The sequence below is a fragment of the Lampetra fluviatilis genome, chromosome 35, assembly GCF_964198595.1.
Source record: "Lampetra fluviatilis chromosome 35, kcLamFluv1.1, whole genome shotgun sequence".
Classification (NCBI taxonomy): Eukaryota; Metazoa; Chordata; class Hyperoartia; order Petromyzontiformes; family Petromyzontidae; genus Lampetra; species Lampetra fluviatilis.
The window spans coordinates 6,916,409-6,938,277 of NC_136309.1; the positions used below are offsets into that span (position 1 = coordinate 6,916,409).

General features: G+C 49.0%; 1 protein-coding gene across 1 annotated transcript in view; it reads left to right on the plus strand.

The window, feature by feature from the left end:
- The window catches only part of LOC144944588 (centrosomal protein of 112 kDa-like), a 219,240-nt gene that overhangs the window by 169,286 nt on the left and 28,085 nt on the right, over window positions 1-21,869 (plus strand). Inside the window, exon 25 of the mRNA XM_078872873.1 lies at window positions 3,669-3,733. Coding sequence (XP_078728999.1) covers window positions 3,669-3,733 — 65 coding nt within the window. The remainder of the gene's footprint in view (window positions 1-3,668; window positions 3,734-21,869) is intronic.

The following is a 21,869-nucleotide window of genomic DNA, read 5'->3' on the forward strand; positions in this document are numbered from 1 at the left end:
TGTCGCCTCTCACTCGCCCTACGCCTGCCGCATACCTCGCTGTTTATGGTGCAAAGGTCAGCTCCAAGGACGGGCAGTGTTAAGTGTCACAGATGTGTTCATCGATCGCCTTCCTGCATTCCAAGACTTTGGTTTCACAACTTTTCTTTAACGGCAAGACGTCATGTTTAACCCATTCATGCCGAAACGACCCACACATACAGTATACGCGTCGCTGGTTTACCGACCGAGTGGCATTGTTATTGGAGCTATTGACTCGTGATCAAACAGCGACCGAGTTCAAATTCCAGTTGCGGTGAGTCAACAGCAAGTTGAGCTTTGGAGCGACGAGCCCTCGGAACGGGAATGTGGAATTTACCCAACTGGCGTAGGGACACCGACAGAGATGATTGCCGCCCCACGCGCCTAAAACGGAGGGAGACACTCCGTTTTGTCTGTGACAATTATTTATTTGCATCTCTGTGCCTGCGTGTGCCTCGTTTTTTTATGTAGCGTTTTATGACAGTGACGCGTCCTTTCATTTCAAGTGGGTCTTTGTGTGTTGTCCTCTATTTATTTAATTGTTCCACTGCTGATGCACTGCCTGGTTTTTTGGTGTTTAAATATTTTAAGAAGGAATTTCTAAGAAGGGCCGGTTCACGTGTGTGTTGTTTACATTTAACGTGTCTTGGTCTCGCTGTGTTGGCACAGCCGTGCCACAGTGCTAACAGACAACAAGGAACTCCACTGTGCATCCAACACATTTGCTGTGATGCGTAAACTTTAGGCCTCATGGCCAACGGCATATTGCTTGAATATTTTACGGAACGCATTCCTGCCAAAGTCAAGGAACAAATTTATTTCTTCTGCCGTTTGAAACTTATCAATGAAGCAGCACTAGTCTATGTGATCTTAATTGGCCCTGAGCCAGTGGTGGCAATTCCACATTCCCAGGGCAGCAGATGTCACAATTTTGGCTTCCCGCAGAGTGGTACTAATTTCATTAAGCGACCATGATTTGAACTTGCGACCTTGTGATTGTGAGTCAAGTGCTTTAACCGATGAGCCACCTGGTTTGATAGCGGGTTCCTTTGCGCTACAGAATTCTCCGAGTAACCCGTTGTGCTTAAGCAGGACTTTACATGACTTAACTGCATTATCTTCTTGGTTCTTTCGGTAAAGTCACGTAGAATAATAAAATAATAAAAATTAATCATAATTAAATAATTCTCACGACGTTTCGGCCACAACGCAAGCATCCGTCCTCAGGTGGAGAGCAGGTCTGTCGAGAAGACACGTCGTGAGAATTAGTTTTTAAGAAACGTCGTGAGAATTATTTTATTGTTTTATTTTTATTATTTTATTATTTCCATCCTACGTGACTTTACCGAAAGAACCAAGAAGATGAATCCCTGCAGTCACGAAAGCTTTAAATCGAAATTTAACTGCATTAGAGATGTTTTTGCAATGCTCAGAAATCATGTTCAACTACTTCATAGAATTAATCAACTGCAAAGTGCTCTGCTTCGAGTATCTCCTCTTCAAGAGAGCTATGTAATTAAAACAATTGGCAATGTACAGCTTACACTCGTTTCCTAGTATCATCTGAAGCTCTACCCTAAAATGTCAGTGATGCGAGGCGCCGGCCTGTAAATGGGGCGGAGCCACTTTGTATTATTTAAAATAAGAGGTCTTCAAATGATACGCAGGTCCCAGTTCACTGTCAGGACAAACGGAGCTCTGCCCATTTCGCAAATACGTAACTGATGCATCGTAGAAGTTCCCTGTACCAGGTGAAGCATTACAAAACAAGCGGCATCGTTTAGCGTTTTGGGGATCGCCCCCTCGTCTCAGATTCTCACTTGGAGGTGGAAAGCTTCTGTAGACCGCCACTCTCGTTTGCTCACGTGATTTGTACGTGGGGCATTGCACGCTGGTCTCATATCCATAGTGCCACTTTGTTTAAGAATGTCTATTAATGATTGTAACCGTCTCTCAAGGTACCTTCACCAAAGTCTGCTTTTAAAACATATATACCTAAGTGGTCTCTCGCAATATCGGTTCAATAAATACACAAAACGCACATCAGCTGAACACGTTCGTCATTTACACCGCCTCAAAACGGAAAAAGACGAATGGTGGTATTCCCTCGTTATTCACGAACTTACGCGAATCGCATCTGGGACGCTACACGACTGCATAGAGAGAAAGTGATGAGATCAAGTGATGAGATGCAGTGATGAGATAAAGTTATGATGCACAAAATCATCATAATGTAAGGTCGGTTAATTTATGAACTTATTTAAAACGATAATAGTTATTTGTATTTACATTGTTGATTACAACCAATTGTTCGTGTTATGATACTCTTCATGTATTTAACAGCTTATTTATGTATTTATTTAAGGTATATGATTAAATTGGCCAAGATCGTATCCGCAAAATTTGCTGTTCGTGAGCATCTCCGGAACGTATCCCTCGCGAATAACGGAAGGGATAGTTTAACACGTAGTAGGAGGCTTTCGCGACGAACATCATCCATAAAAGAGTTTATTTTGGGTTAGATCGCGAATATATATGAATGTGTCGTTAAAACTCGCCACCACCCGGCACAGCCAACTCGTAAGGGTTGTCACGTAAACAGAACGTGGCCAATTCGTCACTGTCACTAGTACGGTTGGTACGGCTATTTTAATACACACAATGGACAGGAAGACAAGATCAAAGGGCTCGCATAATGCACATGCATAATGAACGTTGACTCATTCATCTACCCCCCCCCGTCACTTTGGCAAGAGTGCAGAAGCGTGGTCACCACATTTATACCTCTATATGAGGAACGAAACAGGTGGACTTCTCCACAAAAGTGGCTGTCACCTGATGTAGCTAGTTGTAATTACTGGCGAAACGTCGTACTCTGTTGTGGCTTGGCTCTCCAACACACCAGTGTGCTGTACTAGTATACTACACTATACACTCCACTATACACTACACTACTATACACTACACTATACAATACACGACTATACACTACACTATACAATACACTATACAATACACAACTATACACTACACAATACTACACTACACACTAGTGCTGTACTAGTGACGAATTGGCCTCGTTCTGTTTACGTGACAACCCTTACTAGTTGGCTGTGTCGGGCGGTGGCGGGTTTTAACGACACATTTATATATTTACGCGATCTAACCCAAAATAACCTCTATTATGAACGAGCTTATACTGTGCAGCGGGCCTGACGTGTCGGGTAGTTAACCTTCTACACAGGAGAGAGGGCAGATAGGTTCTTGTTTGGTTGTCCTAGATTTTAGTTTGATGTCCTTCCGATGATACGTATGGTGCGAAAGAAGTTCAACACGCAGACATGCACACAATTAGCTGACTTTACAGCGCAATTCGGTTTCTCCGTTAATTTTTTTCTCATCGCGAAGAAACCCGCGTCCCCGCAACCCCCCCCCCCCCACTATTCCCCCCCCCACTATCCCCCCCCCCCCCACTATTCTCCCCCCCCCCCCCGTCCTTTAATGGGAGCCCCATCAACCAGATGCACGGCGCGCCGTCTCTCACGCCGCAGTGCGTCTGCACCCGGGCGAGCGCCTCTGTTGACGTGCGTTTATTGAATATTTTATCGCCACTCGTTGTCTCCATTGTTCCCACTTGTGCCCCGCAGGTGGTCTCCTTGCAGAAGAGAGCAGCTGTTCTGCAGGAGGAGCTGTCATCCTGCCAGCTCAAGAGGTTTGTTGCAACTCCATTTAAAAATAACAACATAACACTGCTTCACCATGAAATCCGTACAGTCAAGTTTTCAGCGCTATGATTGAAAACGCGTTGCCGTTTGGCAGCCCCAGTGGATGAGTGGATGGAACCGTCAATGTCACCACCACCACCATCCATTACAGCTCTCAGCATCTCCTTCAGCATCATTCACACAATACAATGTGGATTTATGCAGCGGTTGAATGCGACCGCATCTCAAGATGCTGTACAGAAACTGAGAGGGCTTCATAGGCAGAGAGGAAATAAGCAACGTCTTCAACGTGGATTGATTCAGGGCAGAGAGTCAACAGGCACGAATCACTTGTGGGGGGGGGGGGGGCAGGGGGAAGGGAGCTTCCAAATGATGTGGACAGCAAGAGAGAATGAGCAGTCTTCCGCCTGAACGGTACTTGACTGGGGGCTTCGATAGAAAGCCTTTATTACGGGAGTGGAGGGTGGTGCGTAGAGGGGAGTAGAGCGAGATGAAAGGGAGAGGTGAAATGGGTCGAGTCTAGCGAGGGGTCTTGATGATGGGGAGTGCAAATTTTAAATGAATCCAGGATGGGATTGGGAGCCAGTGGCGGCATTGGAGAGGGGCCTGTGTTGGGGCGATGTGGGCTCGCTTACGGATGCAGGTGAGAGAGCTGGCAAAACAGAATGTTGGAACATCTGGAGGTTGTAGATGAGGGGCTTAGGGAGGCCGTGGAGGAGTTGCAAGAACTCAAGTCAGGATGTGATGAAGGCGTGAGTGAGCCAAGTCACATTTATATTGTCTCGGTTCGTATTCGTTTTGTCTGGTGAACTCAATCTCGTTTGATCCATCACCATGAATGTAACACATAGTGACAGCATTTTCTCCTGACTTCCTGAAACGGTAGATAATGGATTTTCATACACACGAGCTTGAGAACAATTTTAAATTGCTCAGTCGATGCATTATTAAATGCCTATGCTTACCACCATTGTGGACATGATCACATGACACTGTTTATCTGCCATGGGCTAAATGTTGAAAATTGCCCCACAATTATTGAATTACTCGTAACCCTTGTGATTAGCAGTAAGGGGGAAGTCAACGTGTTTTGGTCCAAACCTCCTTCAGGCAGTGCCTTTGTCTGAAGAAGAAGAAGAAAACGACGACGACGACGACGATGGTAATGATGATATAACACTTAGGGGTTCGGATCAAAGGCTGTCGCTGGCTGAGAGACACACGGTGGTTTTTTTTTGAACACCGGAATATTTCAGCAAAGTGCATCGCATTCCACGGTTGATTGCAAGCACGTGTGAGGCCTCGGCAAATTCTGCTTCGGGCGCACAGGTGGAGGAACCTGCGTGTGTGTTTCTGTCTCCGTGCCATTTCAGCACCTGGACCCGTGATGTATTTATTGCAGTGTGAAGGTTTAACTGTGCACTTTTTGACATCATCCAAGGGCTGTTGTTCATGACTTTCCGACACGACATTTATAATTTCATCGAAGCCAAGCAATGGCAACTGCGTATCGGTGCAATATCTTGTATATGCACATACCGCTTTACCAGCATTAACAGCATTAATGCATATCCCTATTGATAAGTTGTGCCTGCTGCTTAGAAAGGTATTAGGATTTAACATCGCCTCGCAGACATGAATGCCGAGGCTTGCAGAGGCAGACTATGATACCATGAGGATTCCTGAGCCAGATCTAGGGCGCATTTAAGATTCTTAGGGTTTATTGTCAATGCCTGAGGCATAGTAATGGGGAATTACTTATTTGTTTATTATCTGCATAACTCGCTTAACTGCTGTTTTTAACACAATACAACATACTATGGGTTCACGTAACATATGCAGTATATATTTTCACTCCACAGTAAAGGCATATTCACAGCGGTGAGCTGTGAATGCTGCGTGCTGCCGAAAAATGCCGTAGCACTATATAACACACGACTGCATCTGCACTAATCATGTGGAGGAGCGCCGCACGTGGCACAGGAAGCTGCGCGCTCAGCTCAAGGGCACAAGGGCATTCCCTAAACCTGGCACCAAGGCCTTGCGGAACTAGTGAACTCGGCCGCATTTCAAGAAGCCAAAGGTCAAAGCATCTTGCAACTCAAACGGGCAATAGGGGCGGCACTCATCTTCCTTGGCGGCCGTGAGCCAGTGGCGAATTCGAGGTGGCCCAGTCGATGAACAGGCTGAGCGCTGGCGAGTTCCACCAGAGCGGTGCTTGTGCGTGCGACGATGCGCTTTGGCGACACCCGACCTGCCATTGAATTCACGGCAGTACAACATACATACACACACACGGCGGCGAGTTTAGCTCTTTTACCGCGGCGTCACCCAACGGGGTGATGGGAGTCGACCAGTGTTGCCCCGGTTTATATTTAGCGTGGTATTGAATGTGACGCACGGCCGCTGCGGAGGCAAGTTGTCACCGGATTGACAACGACCTTTTTGATGTGGAGTGTCCTCCCCCCCCGCGCGCGCCACACGCACACTGAGGTGACAACCTCTGCCTCGCTCCCTCCCTCCCTCCCCAAACTCGCTGTTGGCCCTCCACCGTAAAGACTGATCGGGCGCCAATAGCTGCTGCAGAACTAAGTTTCGTAAATAAATTAACCGCACTTCTTTTGCACGGCAAGAAACTACCGGCCAGGGCGGCCTTGATGTCACGCTTTGCGTATGGATTTTGGCCCTGGCCTCTCTCGACTGCAATAAAGACGCACAATCATAGATTGCTTAGCACTACCCCTATAGAGTGTCGTTTTTGGATAGGGTATTGCGCTGAGTTGTGAGGGGGTATATGGTCGTTTTCAGAGTTTTGCTTTAGTTTCCCCACTCAGGGCCCTTCCCCCCCCCTCCAGTATTTCCAGCCTCCCGTAGTACTTGGAAACTGCGACTGGCAAGTCTGACCACTGAGCGTTTAACGCGGTCATCACTGAACCAGTTTGCACAAAGTTAACGGTCCAATTCTTGGATCCGCCTGATAACTATCAGCGGGGGATTATCAATTTGCACCGGCTGTCACACACACGTGACTGCTGCAGAGATGTTTGACATTATTATTGTTAGAGGATGCCACAGTGTGTCAGCATGCCAGTCCCAATCGTGCCCCCCATGACGAACACACGTTTGAACCCTCCACATTGTGTTCTTCTGCCTTTGGAAGGTGTTCAGATAGCTGCTTCGTGAGGCCATATGCTTGATTCATTATGGAGTATTAGCATTTATATTGGCTTTCAATATGGCCATGTATCTACAGGCCTTGTTGGTCCTTTGTTGTGTGCATGTCCCCACATTCTTTGCCAGATAGTTTAATTGTACATTTTCTGCACGATTTTCCATGGCTTGGGCTTCAGAGACATTTGCATGGCATGAATGTGTTATGATTTATGGTCAAAATATTGATGTAGCTGGTATGTTGCGTGATGTTATTAAATATTATTAAATGCCGAGAGTTTCGTGAGGGATTTAAAGCCATACAAATGCGAAATCCTCTCAAGGTGTTTCATAAAAGTCCTAAAGAAACCGAAGCCATTCATTCCCCCAATGTTTCCGCTTGCTAATTTAATTCCACGTTGTGCTGATAAAAGGCAGCGTAATGGAATGAGACACAAGGCGAATATTGGCCAACATATCCAGCACATCTGCAATGTGAATTTTGCTCGTGGAACATTATGGCTTGTTGAAAAGTAAAGTTATCCACGGGAACAGGTGTTCAGTTCTCTTTACCATCCGCTCGATCGTGGCTTTTTAAAATTGTAATGTTTAAGCGCCGCTAATGTGACGCAGTCCTCAACGCGATATTAAGTTTGTGCCTGACTGTCGAGTATTTCCATGGAACTCGATCCTTGGCGAGTTCAGCGTTTTATTTCATTTTTAAATCAACTACGGCTGCTCTTGTTATTGCCTCACCAAGCCATTGACAGCCTCGCAGTGAAGTGCACTGGCTCATAATTCACATCTCCCCCCCCCCATTGGTGAATGTTTCCACTCGCGAAAAAGCGGCTGCGAATCGGTCAGTTATTCAGCTCGTGGGTAATTAGTGTACCACTGGCGTGGCCTGTTCGTTTGTGTCATTTTCGGGTCATCGAGAAGAAGTGATTGCTTTTACAAAACTAAGGGTTTAGAATCGTTTCAACTTGTAAAACGCCGCACAGTACGTATGTATAATAGAGGGTTTTTTTGGGTTAGATCGCGTAAATATATAAATGTGTCGTTAAAACCCGCCACCACCCGACACGGCCAACTAGTAAGGGTTGTCACGTAAACAGAACGTGCCAATTCGTCACTAGTACGGTTGGTACGGCTAATTTTATACACACAATGGACAGGAAGGACAAGATCAAAGGGCTCGCATAATGCACATGCATAATGTACGTTGCCTCCTTTACTCCCCTCCACTTTGCGCAAGAGTGCAGAAGTGTTGTCATCACATCTACGCCTCTATATAAGGAACGAAACAGGTGGACTTCTCCACAAATCTGGCTGTCGCCTAATGAAGCTAGTTGTAATTACTGGCGAAACGTCGTACTCTGATTGTAAATATTGTGGCTTGGCTCTCCAACACACCGGTGTTGCTGTACGAGTGACGAATTGGCCACGTTCTGTTTACGTGACAACCCTTACTCGTTGGCTGTGTCGGGTGGTGGCGGGTTTTAACGACACATTCATATATTTACACGATCTAACCCAAACAAAAAAACCTTATGGATGATATTGGTCACGAAAGCCTACGTTTTTAACTTGTATGTATGTATGTTGAACTTCTTTCGCACCGTACGTAGCCAACCGTGCTAATCGGAGGTACAGGGAAAGGACAACTAAACGAAAAAATATATTTTCAAATAAAAAAGTATTCGCTCACCCTCGAAGAGAGATTGACTCGCAGGCACGAAGAACCACAGACAAACGTGAAAGCCGCCAAGCAGCGAGCTGGCACCAACAATTGCCAAAGCTTAGCGTTCCCCTATATACCAAGATGTTTTCAGCCAATTAACGAGTGCTTACGTGTGGGAGGAAACTGAAACACATGATAAAACCCACGCACGTGAGGTGATAACACTCAGTATTCGCATCAGTCACATTCAAGTGTTGTACCCCTTAACACTGGGGCCATAGGACAACGTAAAGCTTTGCTGGTGGCCGTGAGTCAGTGATATAGATACAGCATTCCTACGCCACAGACAAGTGTTAATGTAGAATGCCTGATGAGATGAGTCAACTCTTAATTGTTTTTTTAAACGTGCAGTTAAAAAAAAAACGAAGAGTTCAATGCTCTCATAACATTGTCACCAAACCGAATATGATATAATAATACCATCCTGTAATGCTATACACCATATTTAAGTTAATAATGAACAGGCAGGAAGTTTGCCTTTTGGCCTTCCAGACTAATGTTGTACCAGCAGCATTTCTAGACAAACTCTGGACCGATTTCAACTTTCAGGTCTCATCAGCAGAATCAGGCGTATTAATGGTGTCCATGCAGCGTAAGGACAGCAAAACTATCGGTTGGATGATCATCGGTAATTAATTTATAATCAAACAGGAAGTTCATTACCCAAGATCCTTTACAGCACGCAATACGCTTTACAAAGTTATCATCCTTTATGCGTAAAGTATATTTAATATAGTTATCCCTGCTTTCCCCTTCAATCATCAACAGTTAAACTTGAGGATTATGGATTGCAGATTATGGCTTGGATTAACGGTTTGTGGGTTGTGATTGAAGTAAAGTTAGAGGTTATGGTTAGGGGTTGAAATCTTCGCCAAAGGCCAAAGATAAAAGGCGAATTAGCCGATGGTTTACGCAAATTATCCAGTTTTCGAGGTGGCACGAAAGCGGTCGCGATCCAAAATAAACGTTTGACTTTCACGGCACGAGCCCGCACTGAAATGAAAGGCGCAAACTTTTTTTTGGGATTGTCGTGGTGACTTTCTAAATCTGCGTGGAATGACGTTTGACAGTTGGTGACTTGAGGCCCGCGCTGTGTGTTCTTGCCGATCCTTGGGTATGCTGTGAGCAGTCCCCCCTTGCATTGCCTCCAACTCAACCTCACTCCCGCGCACAGTGTTGGGGAGTTTTGCATTACTCTAATCAGATTACTGAGCTTGCAATCTCATTCCAACTCCCACCCCACGATTTCCAACTACCCCCCAACCCCACGATGATTAACCCTTTCCCGTTTCGAGACGACCGCAAGTTGCAGGGTGGGGTCCCCCGTTCACCGCTGAATCTCGGAACGCGCGAGCGACTCGGCATTCATTTGATTTAGAGAGGCATAGCGCCGCTGTTTTGAAGACGTTGTGCTCACCGCAGAAAACTATAGCGACACGACCGCACTCTTTGATAGCTGGCGCCAAAATATGCCACTCCCACATGGCCTTATTCTTCCGATTCCATTCGGATGACGTACACTTTGACCCAAGAATGGATAACTATTTATTATGTCTTTTTTTATTGTATCTCGTTTTTTTTCTCGTTTGTACATTTTTTTAAAATCTCGCTCCATTAGCCTGAATGTAATGTCAGAATCGGAAGCTTTGTTTAGACAGCAGGAATCTGATGAGCTAGAAAGCTCTTTTTCACAGATGTCCAGTCGGGGTGGGTCAGCATGTTATTTGTTTATAAGATGCCATTTTTTCTCATGTAAGCTTCCGTGCATGTATCGTATGCATAATAATAGATTTTAATACTGGTAGGAACCACCTGGTTCCACCAGCCCACAGGGGATTATTGTGTCCGCCCGTCCCTCGTGCATCCAAAAATGGGAGGGGTGGGGCTGGGTGGAGAGGGAAGGGTGGGGAGGGGCTGGTTGGGGGGGGCTGGGTGGGAAGGGGCTGGTCACCCCGTGGTGCCCTTATAAAGCTCAACGTTTAACCTACTCACGCCGGCTTGTGACCGACCTCACAGTCGGCCATATTTGCGGAATACACCACGCCGCCATTGACCCTGGCCATTGACCGAGCAACCCAACGTTCCTACCAGCTCCCTCCGCAGGAATGTGTTTTAATCAACACATTGTTAAAATGCCGACGTTAACCAGAGCAAGTACTAGTACTCTCTTGGTTTACTATTGCAGAACTGTATTTAGTGTTTAATCGCATTACCATTACTTAACACTTGACAGTTTACGACTGTTTAACAATTACTTATTTTTTGAAAGAAAAAAAACTTTACACATTATCATTGTCTGCTCTCATCTATCCACTGCTGGATGAAGGCCTCCAATAGCCGTTGCCCATATCTCACGGTCTCGTGATGCAGCGATCCATCAAGCTCCTGTGACAGCAACACCGATTGCTCCGCTTTGTCTCCGTGGTGTCACGTGCTATCCGGCGCTGGCGTTCTCCCGACTTTGGCTGCCACTTCGTCGGATGATTCCCCGAAATGAAGAAGAGGGCGGGCAGGGGGGGGGGGAGGAAACGATGGTGCTAGCAGCTCTCGTTAATTTGACGACAGCAGCAGCAGCCTAGCTCAATTAAACGAATATGTGTTACATTTAATGGTTAACTAATCACGTTACGTTATGATACAAAATATAAAATCGGTCATTACGCGACTAAAAAGTGCTGAGTAACTGAATATGGGTGGCCCACGTGACTGTTTTGTGCGTTTAGTTTGTTGTCCTTCCCCGCACCTCCGATTAGCATGGCTGGCTACGTACGGTGCGAAAGAAGTTCAACGCATACGCAGGAGGCGATCAGTCTGCGTAGTCAAGGTGTGCCTTTAAAATGCATAGGCACCATTAATCGTGGCTTGGCGCCATAAATCACCACGATGATTTGCAGACGTTTTACCTAAAGGGACGCATGGCGGCTGATGAGCATGGAAGGCGTTGTTGTGTCTACGTGTGGCGGGAGCTGAACTCATGTCCCGAGGCTTGCAAGGCTAACACCTCGGTCCCACGAGTCATCGTGCTGAGAAGGGAAAGCACAGCCTTTTTTGAATTATTACACGTTTTATTTAACTCTGTCTGTTGTCGTATCCTCAAAAAATCTTGTAACTAAATTTTAACCCACTTCCCAATGTGCTATCGACTGCAAACTTGGTATACTTATGTCATACTGATGACAAGACTATATTCTATCATAAAAAAATCTAAAGCATATATTTTAAAACATTATTTTACACGCTTTTGATAAACTCTGTTGTATCCTCAACTCTGTTGTCGTATCTTCAAATCTTGTAACTCAATTTTAACCCACTTCCCAATGTGGTATCGACTGCAAACTTGGTATACTTATGTCATACTGATGACAATACTATATTTTATCATTAAAATAAAAAAAAATTAAACAATCTTTTTTATATGTTATGGTTCGGCTTGGGTCTAATTGTCCACGCTCAATTGGCGTTGGCTATAAATCACCACGGCCCCTTTCGTTATGGCAAGCTTCGCGGCCACTTCCTGGAGTCGTGGAGTTCTTCCATTACTAGTACGGTACATTTCATTAAAGCGTGGTTTTAAAAAAAGTAAAAAAAAATATTACTAATTTTAAGGGCAGGTGAGATAAGCCTCTTCTGAGATGATGTTTCTTGTGGGGCACCTGGGTGCGTGCCCTGCACCTATCTCCCAGCCGTCCTTTGCCAGCTGCTTTTGAACTGGTAGTTAGGTCGTGAGCAAGCGAGATGCTTTTGAGAATATCGAAGCCGAGAACGGGCAGCATCATGAATGCCAGAAAATCCAACACGCGTGTGGGATTTTATATGAAATACATGTGCGGTGTGTGTATGCTGTGTGTACAGTAAGTACTGATACGAGTTCAAACCATGCCCTTTACCATCTTTGTATAGAATTGTAAAACAGTACGTGTGTAGTTGCATGTGCACAGGCATTTATCAATCCACTGCTGGATGAAGGTCTCCACACCCCACAATTATTGTGTTTTCATTGTTTCACCGTTCTTCTCAATGCTGGTCAGTGTGGGTTGTGGAAGGGGTGGCCCAAGACTGGTTGAGATATCAGAATCAAACTCAGGTGCAATGTGCCAACAAATGTGCCTATCACTCCACGCACAGCTCTATATGTGTGGAGTGTAGTCGTTAGCGCATTGTGCTACAAACCCAACGACCTGGGTTCGATTCACTCTCACGGCCACCACCAGTGACGATTATTTGAACCAGTCCTGGACTTCCCTTAGGTCGAATCAGCCTCAAACGAGTACCTGGTGTGATGTGTAAACATCGCTACTAGAAAGACAAAGGCGGCCGGGCGTGGTGCTGGCCATCCCCTCCTTGTTTGCTGTGCCGGCCTTCATAGGTGCTCGCTAACAGCACTTGCCCCAACAGTCTGTTCAGGATATAAGGGGGATCTTTGTCTTTATGTGTATACAATATATATATAAACATAAACTAGACTTGTGCCGTCTTTAGGTCAACTTGGCATGAAATGAATATTGGCTAAGTGTGTAAACACGAGGGAGACAAAGATAGCCAGATGTGTGTGGTCCTACCTCATCATCATGTTATACGCTGGCCTTAATAGGTACTCGCAAACAACACCTCGCCAAACAGGGGACGACTGGCCAGTTGGCATTGTGGTTGGAGCGATTGACTCACTATCCTGGTGTAATGCGGGCGAAAGCGACCTTCCGGATGTGACGTCACGAGGAGGCGGAGCCAGGTGACGTGGGTGAAAGGTTGGGGTCCTTAAGCGGGTAAACCGGAAAGAGAAGTCAGTCGGGTTGTGAATGGAAAAGGGTGAGGCCACGAGGGCGAACGAGAGGAGGGGGGCACCGCCGGCCAGGTGAAGCCAACCCCAGAGTACAGCCAGGAAGGCTGTGTGTTAGAGGCAGCGGTGTGGCTGCAGAGAGTCGCAGGAGCGACGAAGAGAGAGAGACAGCACGAGGCTGTCAGAGCGCTGCGGAGTAAGCAAGAGCGAGAAGAGCAGCAGCGATTACAGCCAAGGGGGCTGAGAGTGAGTAACAGCAGCGGAGCTGCTGTGGGGGCTACAGGAGCGACAGAGGCCAACAGAGGGGCTGCTGGTGGAGAAGAGAGAGACATCGGAGTCAGCACGGTGGGGACTGAGCAAAGAGGAGACAGCCGTGTGGGTAATACAGTACGGACCAAATAAAGGACACTGAGCCAGAGATCGTGGTCGAGTCCTTTATTACACTGGTGTCAGAAGTGAAACGGCATGTCTAAGCAAGTAAGGAAGAAAATTCCTCCGGCGCCAGCATCGGCTTCTTCGTCCGACGACGACGAATTCCCTCCGACCACGGATTCTGCTGGGGTGGTGGAGGAGAGCCCTGCTGAGGCGAGCACGGGGACGGGCGTGGAAGATGTCGGCGCGATGGCGGGTCCGTCAACAACATCGGACGCTGATCAAAGATGGCAACAGGTGGCAGAACAACTGGAGACACTCAGGGACGTCCTGGCGCATCTATGTCACCTCGTTACGCCAAGGACGACGGCGGAAGGAGAAGGTGCTCCACGGGCCGCCACGTTGCCTGCCCTGCCGCCGCCATTAGCCACGCGGCAAGAAGACGCCATCTTGCGCGCTCCGCGGCGCCAAACCGCCATCTTGGCCACGCCGCGGGCCGACGCCATTTTGAATTTGCCTCCAGAACAACCATCATTGGAAGACGGCGTAAAGAGGAGTCGGAGTCGCCACCTTACTATAGTTAAGGAATTCTCTATCGGGGGCGATTGGAGCGCTTTCGCCTGCCGATTTTTGGCGGCGGTTCGTTCAGCAAGATGGACCGATGCGGAGGCTTTGGAAGTGTTGCCGACTCTACTGGACGACGAATCTGTTCGCTTTTTCCGTTCCATAACGGCCGATAAGAAGAAGACTTTATGTGGAGTTTTTGAGGAAATGGCCGACGCCTATGAGCCACCTGATGACGCGCATCGGCGATTCGCTCAACGACAACGAGCACCCGAAGAATCGCCCGTGGCGTTCAGGGGTGCGGTGTTGGAGCTGGCCATGGCAGCATATCCTGAGACGCCACAGGATCTGCTCGAGCCTCTCATATTGGGAAAAATGCTGGAGCTGTCTCGGGATCTGGGGATCCCCATGCCTGTGTGTGGGCATGAGAAGCTCACGTCCAGGGCGGCAGCAAAGTGTCTGGATGCGCAGTTTAATCTCCGTTGCTGGAAGCAAGTGGCGGCATGGACGGGTGGGCCCGTCAAGGAAGGAGGCGCGATGGGGTGGGACCCCACAAAGGCGATCTATGTGCCGGATGAGCGGGGTCCTCGGGAGCTGACGGCCGCCTCCTCTCCATGGTCGGGACGCGGAAGGCCGGGGCCGCGCGCTACGCCATCGGAACGGGGCCGTCGGGATGCAAGACCTGCGCTTCGGCGCAACGATGCCGATTGCTTCCGCTGCGGCCGTAGGGGCCATTACGCCAGGGATTGCTGGGCCCGCTTCCCGGGTCCGCCGCAGCAGCAGGCCACAACACCGGACAAGCCGACCAAGGAACCTCCGAAACAGGCATGTCGGCACGCACCAGACACCCGGCAAGGCTTTACACCTCACCCACCACCTGTGTTGCGCGATCCTATTGTTGTTGTTAAAGAAAGGCCATCGACGGGGCCTTGTCGTTCAGTTACGCAGTGGCGCAAATTGGCACGGAGAGTTGTCGCGGCCGCTACGGGTTCGTCCACTGTACCGGGGTCTATACAAGGTGTGGACGTGCGCATTTTGGTCGACTCGGGAGCGTCTGCGACTATTATATCGGATGTCATTTTCCATCTGTTGGGCATTCCGCCGGGGGCTGTGCGTCCGGTTTATGGGTCGTGCGTCGCTGCGAACGGGGGTAGTATGGGTATCGTGGGCCAGGTGGATGCTAAGATATCTATTGGGGATGTGTCGGCTTCGGGCGTTGTGTTAATATCGAGATCTTTGGCGGTTCCTTGCTTACTAGGCACGGATTTTTTGGCTAAGATGCCCATTTTGATTAAAATCAATGAAAATTGTATTGAATTGCCGGGGGGCCGTCGAATCTCGTTTCTGCCGTCGCCCTGGGGGCGACCTGCTTCGGCCGTACAGGTGCAGGCGCTGTCCGTCGCATCTGTGGACATCCCACCTGGTTCACAGATGCTTATACCCTTGCGGTATCGGAAGCCCCTGCCCAATCGGCTAGGAGCAGTAGGGGTCTTGTTGTCGCCATCCGCCACGATAACAACAGGGTTGGCGTTAGTTGGGGCACAGACCATCGTCCGGCCGGATCAATTACCGTTTTTACAGGTGCTTAATGCGGGGGTGGAAAACATCCGTGTTCCGGCCGGTACGGTTGTGGCACATGCCACTACGGCGTTTGCGACGCGCGATTGTCCGCATCGCCGAGGAGTGGTCGCTGGTGTTTCCGAGCCAAGGGGTTCGGATAATCGTTGGATCGCTACCTTATGTGACGAAAATTCTTCCCTGTCCGTGGGGCAACGTGATGCGCTGCGTAAATTGTTGCTGACGTATTCGGATGTGTTCAGCTCCGATGATTTGGATTTGGGACGCACATCGTTGCTTTCCCATCACATTGAGACGGGCGACGCTGCCCCTATTCGATTAAATTCGCATCGGATGAGTCCAGCGGAGCGAGAACACGTTCGGGGGGCGGTGGGAGACATGTTGGCTGCGGACATTATATCGCCATCTAACAGCCCATGGGGCGCTCCTGTGGTCTTGGTTAAGAAAAAGGATGGCAACTTACGATTTTGTGTTGATTTCCGGAAATTGAATAAGATATCGGTGGCAGATGCGTATCCCCTGCCGCGTATGGACGACTCCCTTGACGCATTGTCGGGGGCTAAGTTCTTTTCCACACTGGACCTCTCTTCGGGATTTTGGCAGCTTCCCCTTGACGAGTCCTCACGGGAGAAAACCGCATTCCGTACGCCGCAGGGGTTATTTCAATTCAACTGCCTCCCGATGGGATTGAATGCGGCCCCTGCTACATTTCAAAGATTGATGGAGCTCGTTTTGACGGGGTTGCAGTGGGAGACGTGTCTTATATATTTGGACGATATTATTGTGTTCAGCCGCACATTTGAGGAACATTTAACGCGGCTGGAGACAGTGTTCACGAGGATGCGCTCTGCCAATTTGAAATTCAAACCAAAGAAATGCCACCTACTGCAACGGTCCGTCCGTTATTTGGGGCACATTGTGAGTGCAGAGGGGGTGTCCACGGATCCGGAAAAGACGGCGTGTGTCCGGGATTGGCCGACTCCGGCCTCCGTGGGGGATGTTCGGCGGTTTTTGGGATTTGCCTCGTATTACCGAAGATTTGTGCCGGGGTTTGCGACGATTGCGAGGCCCTTGCATCTCCTTACGGGTAAAGGACGGAAATTTGTTGGGGAGAGCCGGAAGAGGCGGCCTTTCGGAGTCTGCGTGATCTATTGGCTACGGCCCCGACATTGGATTATCCCGATTTTGATCGCCCTTTCATTCTTGATACGGACGCGAGTGACACAGGTATTGGGGCGGTATTATCACAGTCTAAAGGGGGCGTAGAGCGCGTCGTGGCGTATGGTAGCCGAGTCTTGTCGCCTGCGGAAACACGCTACTGTGTCACTCGTAGAGAACTTTTGGCGGTTGTTTTTTTCCTACGGCAATTTCGACCGTACCTTTACGGTCGTTCTTTTATTGTGCGTACGGATCATGCGGCCTTGCAACATGCACTTAAAATGGACCAGCCATCGGGACAGTGGGCACGTTGGTTGGACACGCTGCAGGAATTTTCCTTCCAAATTCAACATCGGAAGGGAGTGCGCCATGCGAACGCTGACGCACTTTCCAGATTACCAGTCGGGGACGCATAGGTGTTCGCCGATTTTAAACCCCCCTCAGCCGCTTACGTTGGCCGTCGAGAAGTCGGATACTCCGATGGAACCCGGACCGACTGACGGGGTTTTAAATCTGCCGCGGTCTGTCTGGATTCGGGAACAGATGATGGACGAGTCGTTGTTGTCCATGCGGAAGCGGTCTATGAGGGACAATGGGAGTCCGAGTTCGGCTGTGGGGCCGCGAACCGCTCTCCGAGATGGTCTGCTTATGTGGCGAGAAAGGTTCCAGGAAAGCTGGCGTGTGGTGGTACCAACGTCCTTGCGATTTGAGTTGATTAGAACTCTCCATTGTGACACACTATTGCATTTAGGGGTGCAGAAGACTTTGTTGACGTTACGTCATTATTTTTGGCACGGCATGGCGACAGATGTCGTAGGGCACGTGCGCGCGTGCCCTGAATGCGCCCGGCGTAAGCCGCCTAAACATCCTTACGTGCCGCCTCTCCAGTCGATTCAGGTGTCTAGAGTCAATGAATTGGTGGCACTGGACATATTGGGACCCTTCCCACCATCGGCGAGGGGAAATAAATATTTGCTGGTAGGGGTTGAGTATCTCTCCCGTTGGCCGATGGCCTGGCCGTTGCCCAATCAGTCGGCCGCGGCCATCACCGACGCATTTTTGTTTGGGTACATTATGGACAAGGGGGCGCCTGAGAGACTCCTCACGGACCAGGGCCGAAATTTCTCTTCTAAATTATTGGCTGAAGTGTGTGCGGGCCTTGGGACTAAGAAAATACGGACATCCCCATACCATCCGCAGACGGATGGTATGGTTGAGCGGCTGAACAGGACATTGTCTGCCATGCTTTGCCATACTGTGAGTGAACAGCAATCAGATTGGGATCTGCACATCCCCGGAGTGCTTTCGGCGTACAGGATGACGCCCCATGCGGCTACAGGGTATTCGCCGTTTTACCTTATGTATGGTCGGGAAAACGTGCCTCCGGTGGATGTGCAATTGGGTACTGGGGTGAAGGGACCTCGTAAACCACTCCCTGAATACATTCAGGACACGGTTCGCCGGGTTACGGAGGCGCGGGAAAACGCCCGCGTGGCTACGGCCAAAGCCCAGGCCCGGAACGAGCGGTATGCTCGGCGGTCTGAGGGGGAGTGCCCCTGGAAGGTTGGTGACCTGGCCTGGCTCCATTGTCCGCAGGTGCGGCCGGGGACCTCTCCTAAATTGCACAAACCTTGGCATGGTCCTGTGCGCCTCATTGAGGTTCCCAATCCACAGTCGGCGCGCGTTCAGATTGGGTCTCGCCGTTGGTTTGTTCATACGTCGCGGTTGAAACCATATGTTGCTCCCCTACGTGATGCGTCATCTCCCAATGTTGCCTTGCCGGGGTCTGTTGCTGCTGACTCTGACTCTTCCCCGCCGGCGTCCATTGATCTTGCTAGAGCGTCGGTCGTACCTGTTCCAGACAGGCCGACCGTGACACCGCGGGGGAGGAGTGGGCCTGTTCGGAGGGCGCCTGCCAGGGCTGCGGGACCTTCGAGCCCTGCAACCCTTCCGACCCCGCTGCAGGCGCATTCGCGGAACACGACCAAGACTGATTCGTCAGGGACACGAGACGTCGGTGGACTTCCAATCGCAGCAGGGGATTTACCCCCTGTCATTCCTCGTGTTCCATCGCGTCCCCGTTCTACAAGTGGGCCGCCGACCGTCCGGGACGGGCCGGCGACCCGCACTCGTTCCAAATCACTTACGTTTCGTTGATTGTATGTTGTTATTGTTCTTGTTCTTGCCGTCGTATTTATCGCATGCTTTCGTACGTTCGTCGATGTTACTTGTGTTGTTGTTCTTGTTGTTATATTGCATGCTTAGTGTCCTTTGAGGGGGAAGGTCGGTTCACCGCATTACGCTTTGGTATTGTTCAGCCGAGGTCGGCTGGGTTTTTTCTATGGGGGAGGGTGGTGTAATGCGGGCGAAAGCGACCTTCCGGATGTGACGTCACGAGGAGGCGGAGCCAGGTGACGTGGGTGAAAGGTTGGGGTCCTTAAGCGGGTAAACCGGAAAGAGAAGTCAGTCGGGTTGTGAATGGAAAAGGGTGAGGCCACGAGGGCGAACGAGAGGAGGGGGGCACCGCCGGCCAGCGGAAGCCAACCCCAGAGTACAGCCAGGAAGGCTGTGTGTTAGAGGCAGCGGTGTGGCTGCAGAGAGTCGCAGGAGCGACGAAGAGAGAGAGACAGCACGAGGCTGTCAGAGCGCTGCGGAGTAAGCAAGAGCGAGAAGAGCAGCAGCGATTACAGCCAAGGGGGCTGAGAGTGAGTAACAGCAGCGGAGCTGCTGTGGGGGCTACAGGAGCGACAGAGGCCAACAGAGGGGCTGCTGGTGGAGAAGAGAGAGACATCGGAGTCAGCACGGTGGGGACTGAGCAAAGAGGAGACAGCCGTGTGGGTAATACAGTACGGACCAAATAAAGGACACTGAGCCAGAGATCGTGGTCGAGTCCTTTATTACACTAAGGTTGAGAGTCAAAATGCAATTTGCAGGGTTAACTCAGCCTATCGGCCTTTGAATGTCAAAGAAATGAAAAATGAGCACCACAATAATATGAGTACCGAACAAAGACGGTCACCGCATCTCGTGCTTTCATACGCGCTTCTGCGGCCGTCTGGAATGCTCTTCCTTTCACTCTTCTTCTTTGCGTGTGGCATTCATGGGGACTGCGACAGATTGCAAATTGATGTCGAGATTTGACATCCATTCGACTGCTTCAAGAGTAGCCGCATGGATTTGTTTCAGATCGCCGTTGAATGATCCCATTGGGGCAGTCGTTCACGATGCGTTGCACGTTCTGAGATGTCGCACCATAGTTACGAACTGGACTCTCGTTAATTTTCCGTTCATGTAGAAAGTGTCCACATCTTCCACGGAGACACGATATTCGGAAGTGACTGGAGATTTGCACTTTTAAATCGAGATTGAACACTCACACTCATGTTTGTGTTTATTTTGTTGTCCTTCCCCCGCACCTACGATTAGCACAGTTGCGAAATAAGTTCAACATACACACATACACTTTGTGAGAAGTCGACATTGCTCAACCTATGGAGAGACTGACCATTGGCTTGGGAATATGGAATTTCACCACCACTGGATTAGAGTTTCCAACGGAGATGAGCGTTGCTCCACTGCTTGTTTGAGATGGGAGACACCCACGTGGATAGCAGTGTACAGTGTTCGGAAAAAAGAATGAATTGTTTAAAAATCTCAATGTTATATATTTAAAATTCAAAGCATAGTTTAAGACTCTTGATCATGTGTCTATCCTCAGATGCGCTGCTCAGCTGCCCACAAGTGTAGGCTCTCAATACGGGGCAATTCCATTTTTTGCGGGGGTGTTTGCATCCTTCAATGCGGAGTATTCTTTTTGTTATTAGGAGTATTTATTGCATACTTTGCCCGTCCAATGGTCGACATCTGGTAAATGCAGAATTTATGTATTAGCACATCAACTTGTAATTTCTTAAATGCAATCCTTGATCTGAGAATATTTTTTTAATATCACTTTTTTGCAAACATTCATTATTTAACGGTCTTATATTTGCATAGTACTCATTACAACGTTGCTCTAAAGTACGGCACGTTTTAAGAGCAGTTGCCCTCGAGTTGTATACACACAGTGGCAGTTCATTCATTATAAAAAATGTGTAAAGTGAACAAATTAAACTTAAAAAACGAGGGATGCTCAGAGGAACACGAGAATATATCAAAGTGAGGGAGAGGGAGAAGCCTTCAGTTTCCAGCAGAAGGACGACACCGACGACGATATGCGGCGCAGTGAGAGAAGAGGAGGGAGTGAATACCCTCCACCCACGTGGTTCTCTTGGTGTTTAAAGGTTTATGAGTAGGCGCTTACAACAACAAAAAATTCCCCATCCAGGTAACGTTACTTTTCCTCCCTCCGTTATCCGGAGGCTCGGAGCCACTGGCAGAGTGCACTCTCTCCGGCAGCCATCGCTTCAGCTGGATGTACGCCCCACTGTTCGTTTACTTCTTCCCGTCGTCATCTAACCCACGTGGTTGTGGAGGCACTCGAGGAGGAGGAGGATAATGAAGTGGTCTCAGATGTGAAGAGCAGCAGAAATTTCGAGAACCCGGGGTGCGAGTGTGTATGTGTTCCGTAGAACTTCTTTTGCACCCTATGTAACCATCCGTGCTAATCGGTGTTGCGGGAGTAAGAGGAGTTGGGCGGGGGGCCATGAGGGATGAGTTTGGCATGAAGGATGAGTTTGGCGAGAAGAAGATTTTTTATTTTAGGTTGAGGATGATTTTATTGAAGTTGTGTATCGTGACAGACTGAGGGATGTCACGAGTAGGTGGTGGGGATGTCACGAGG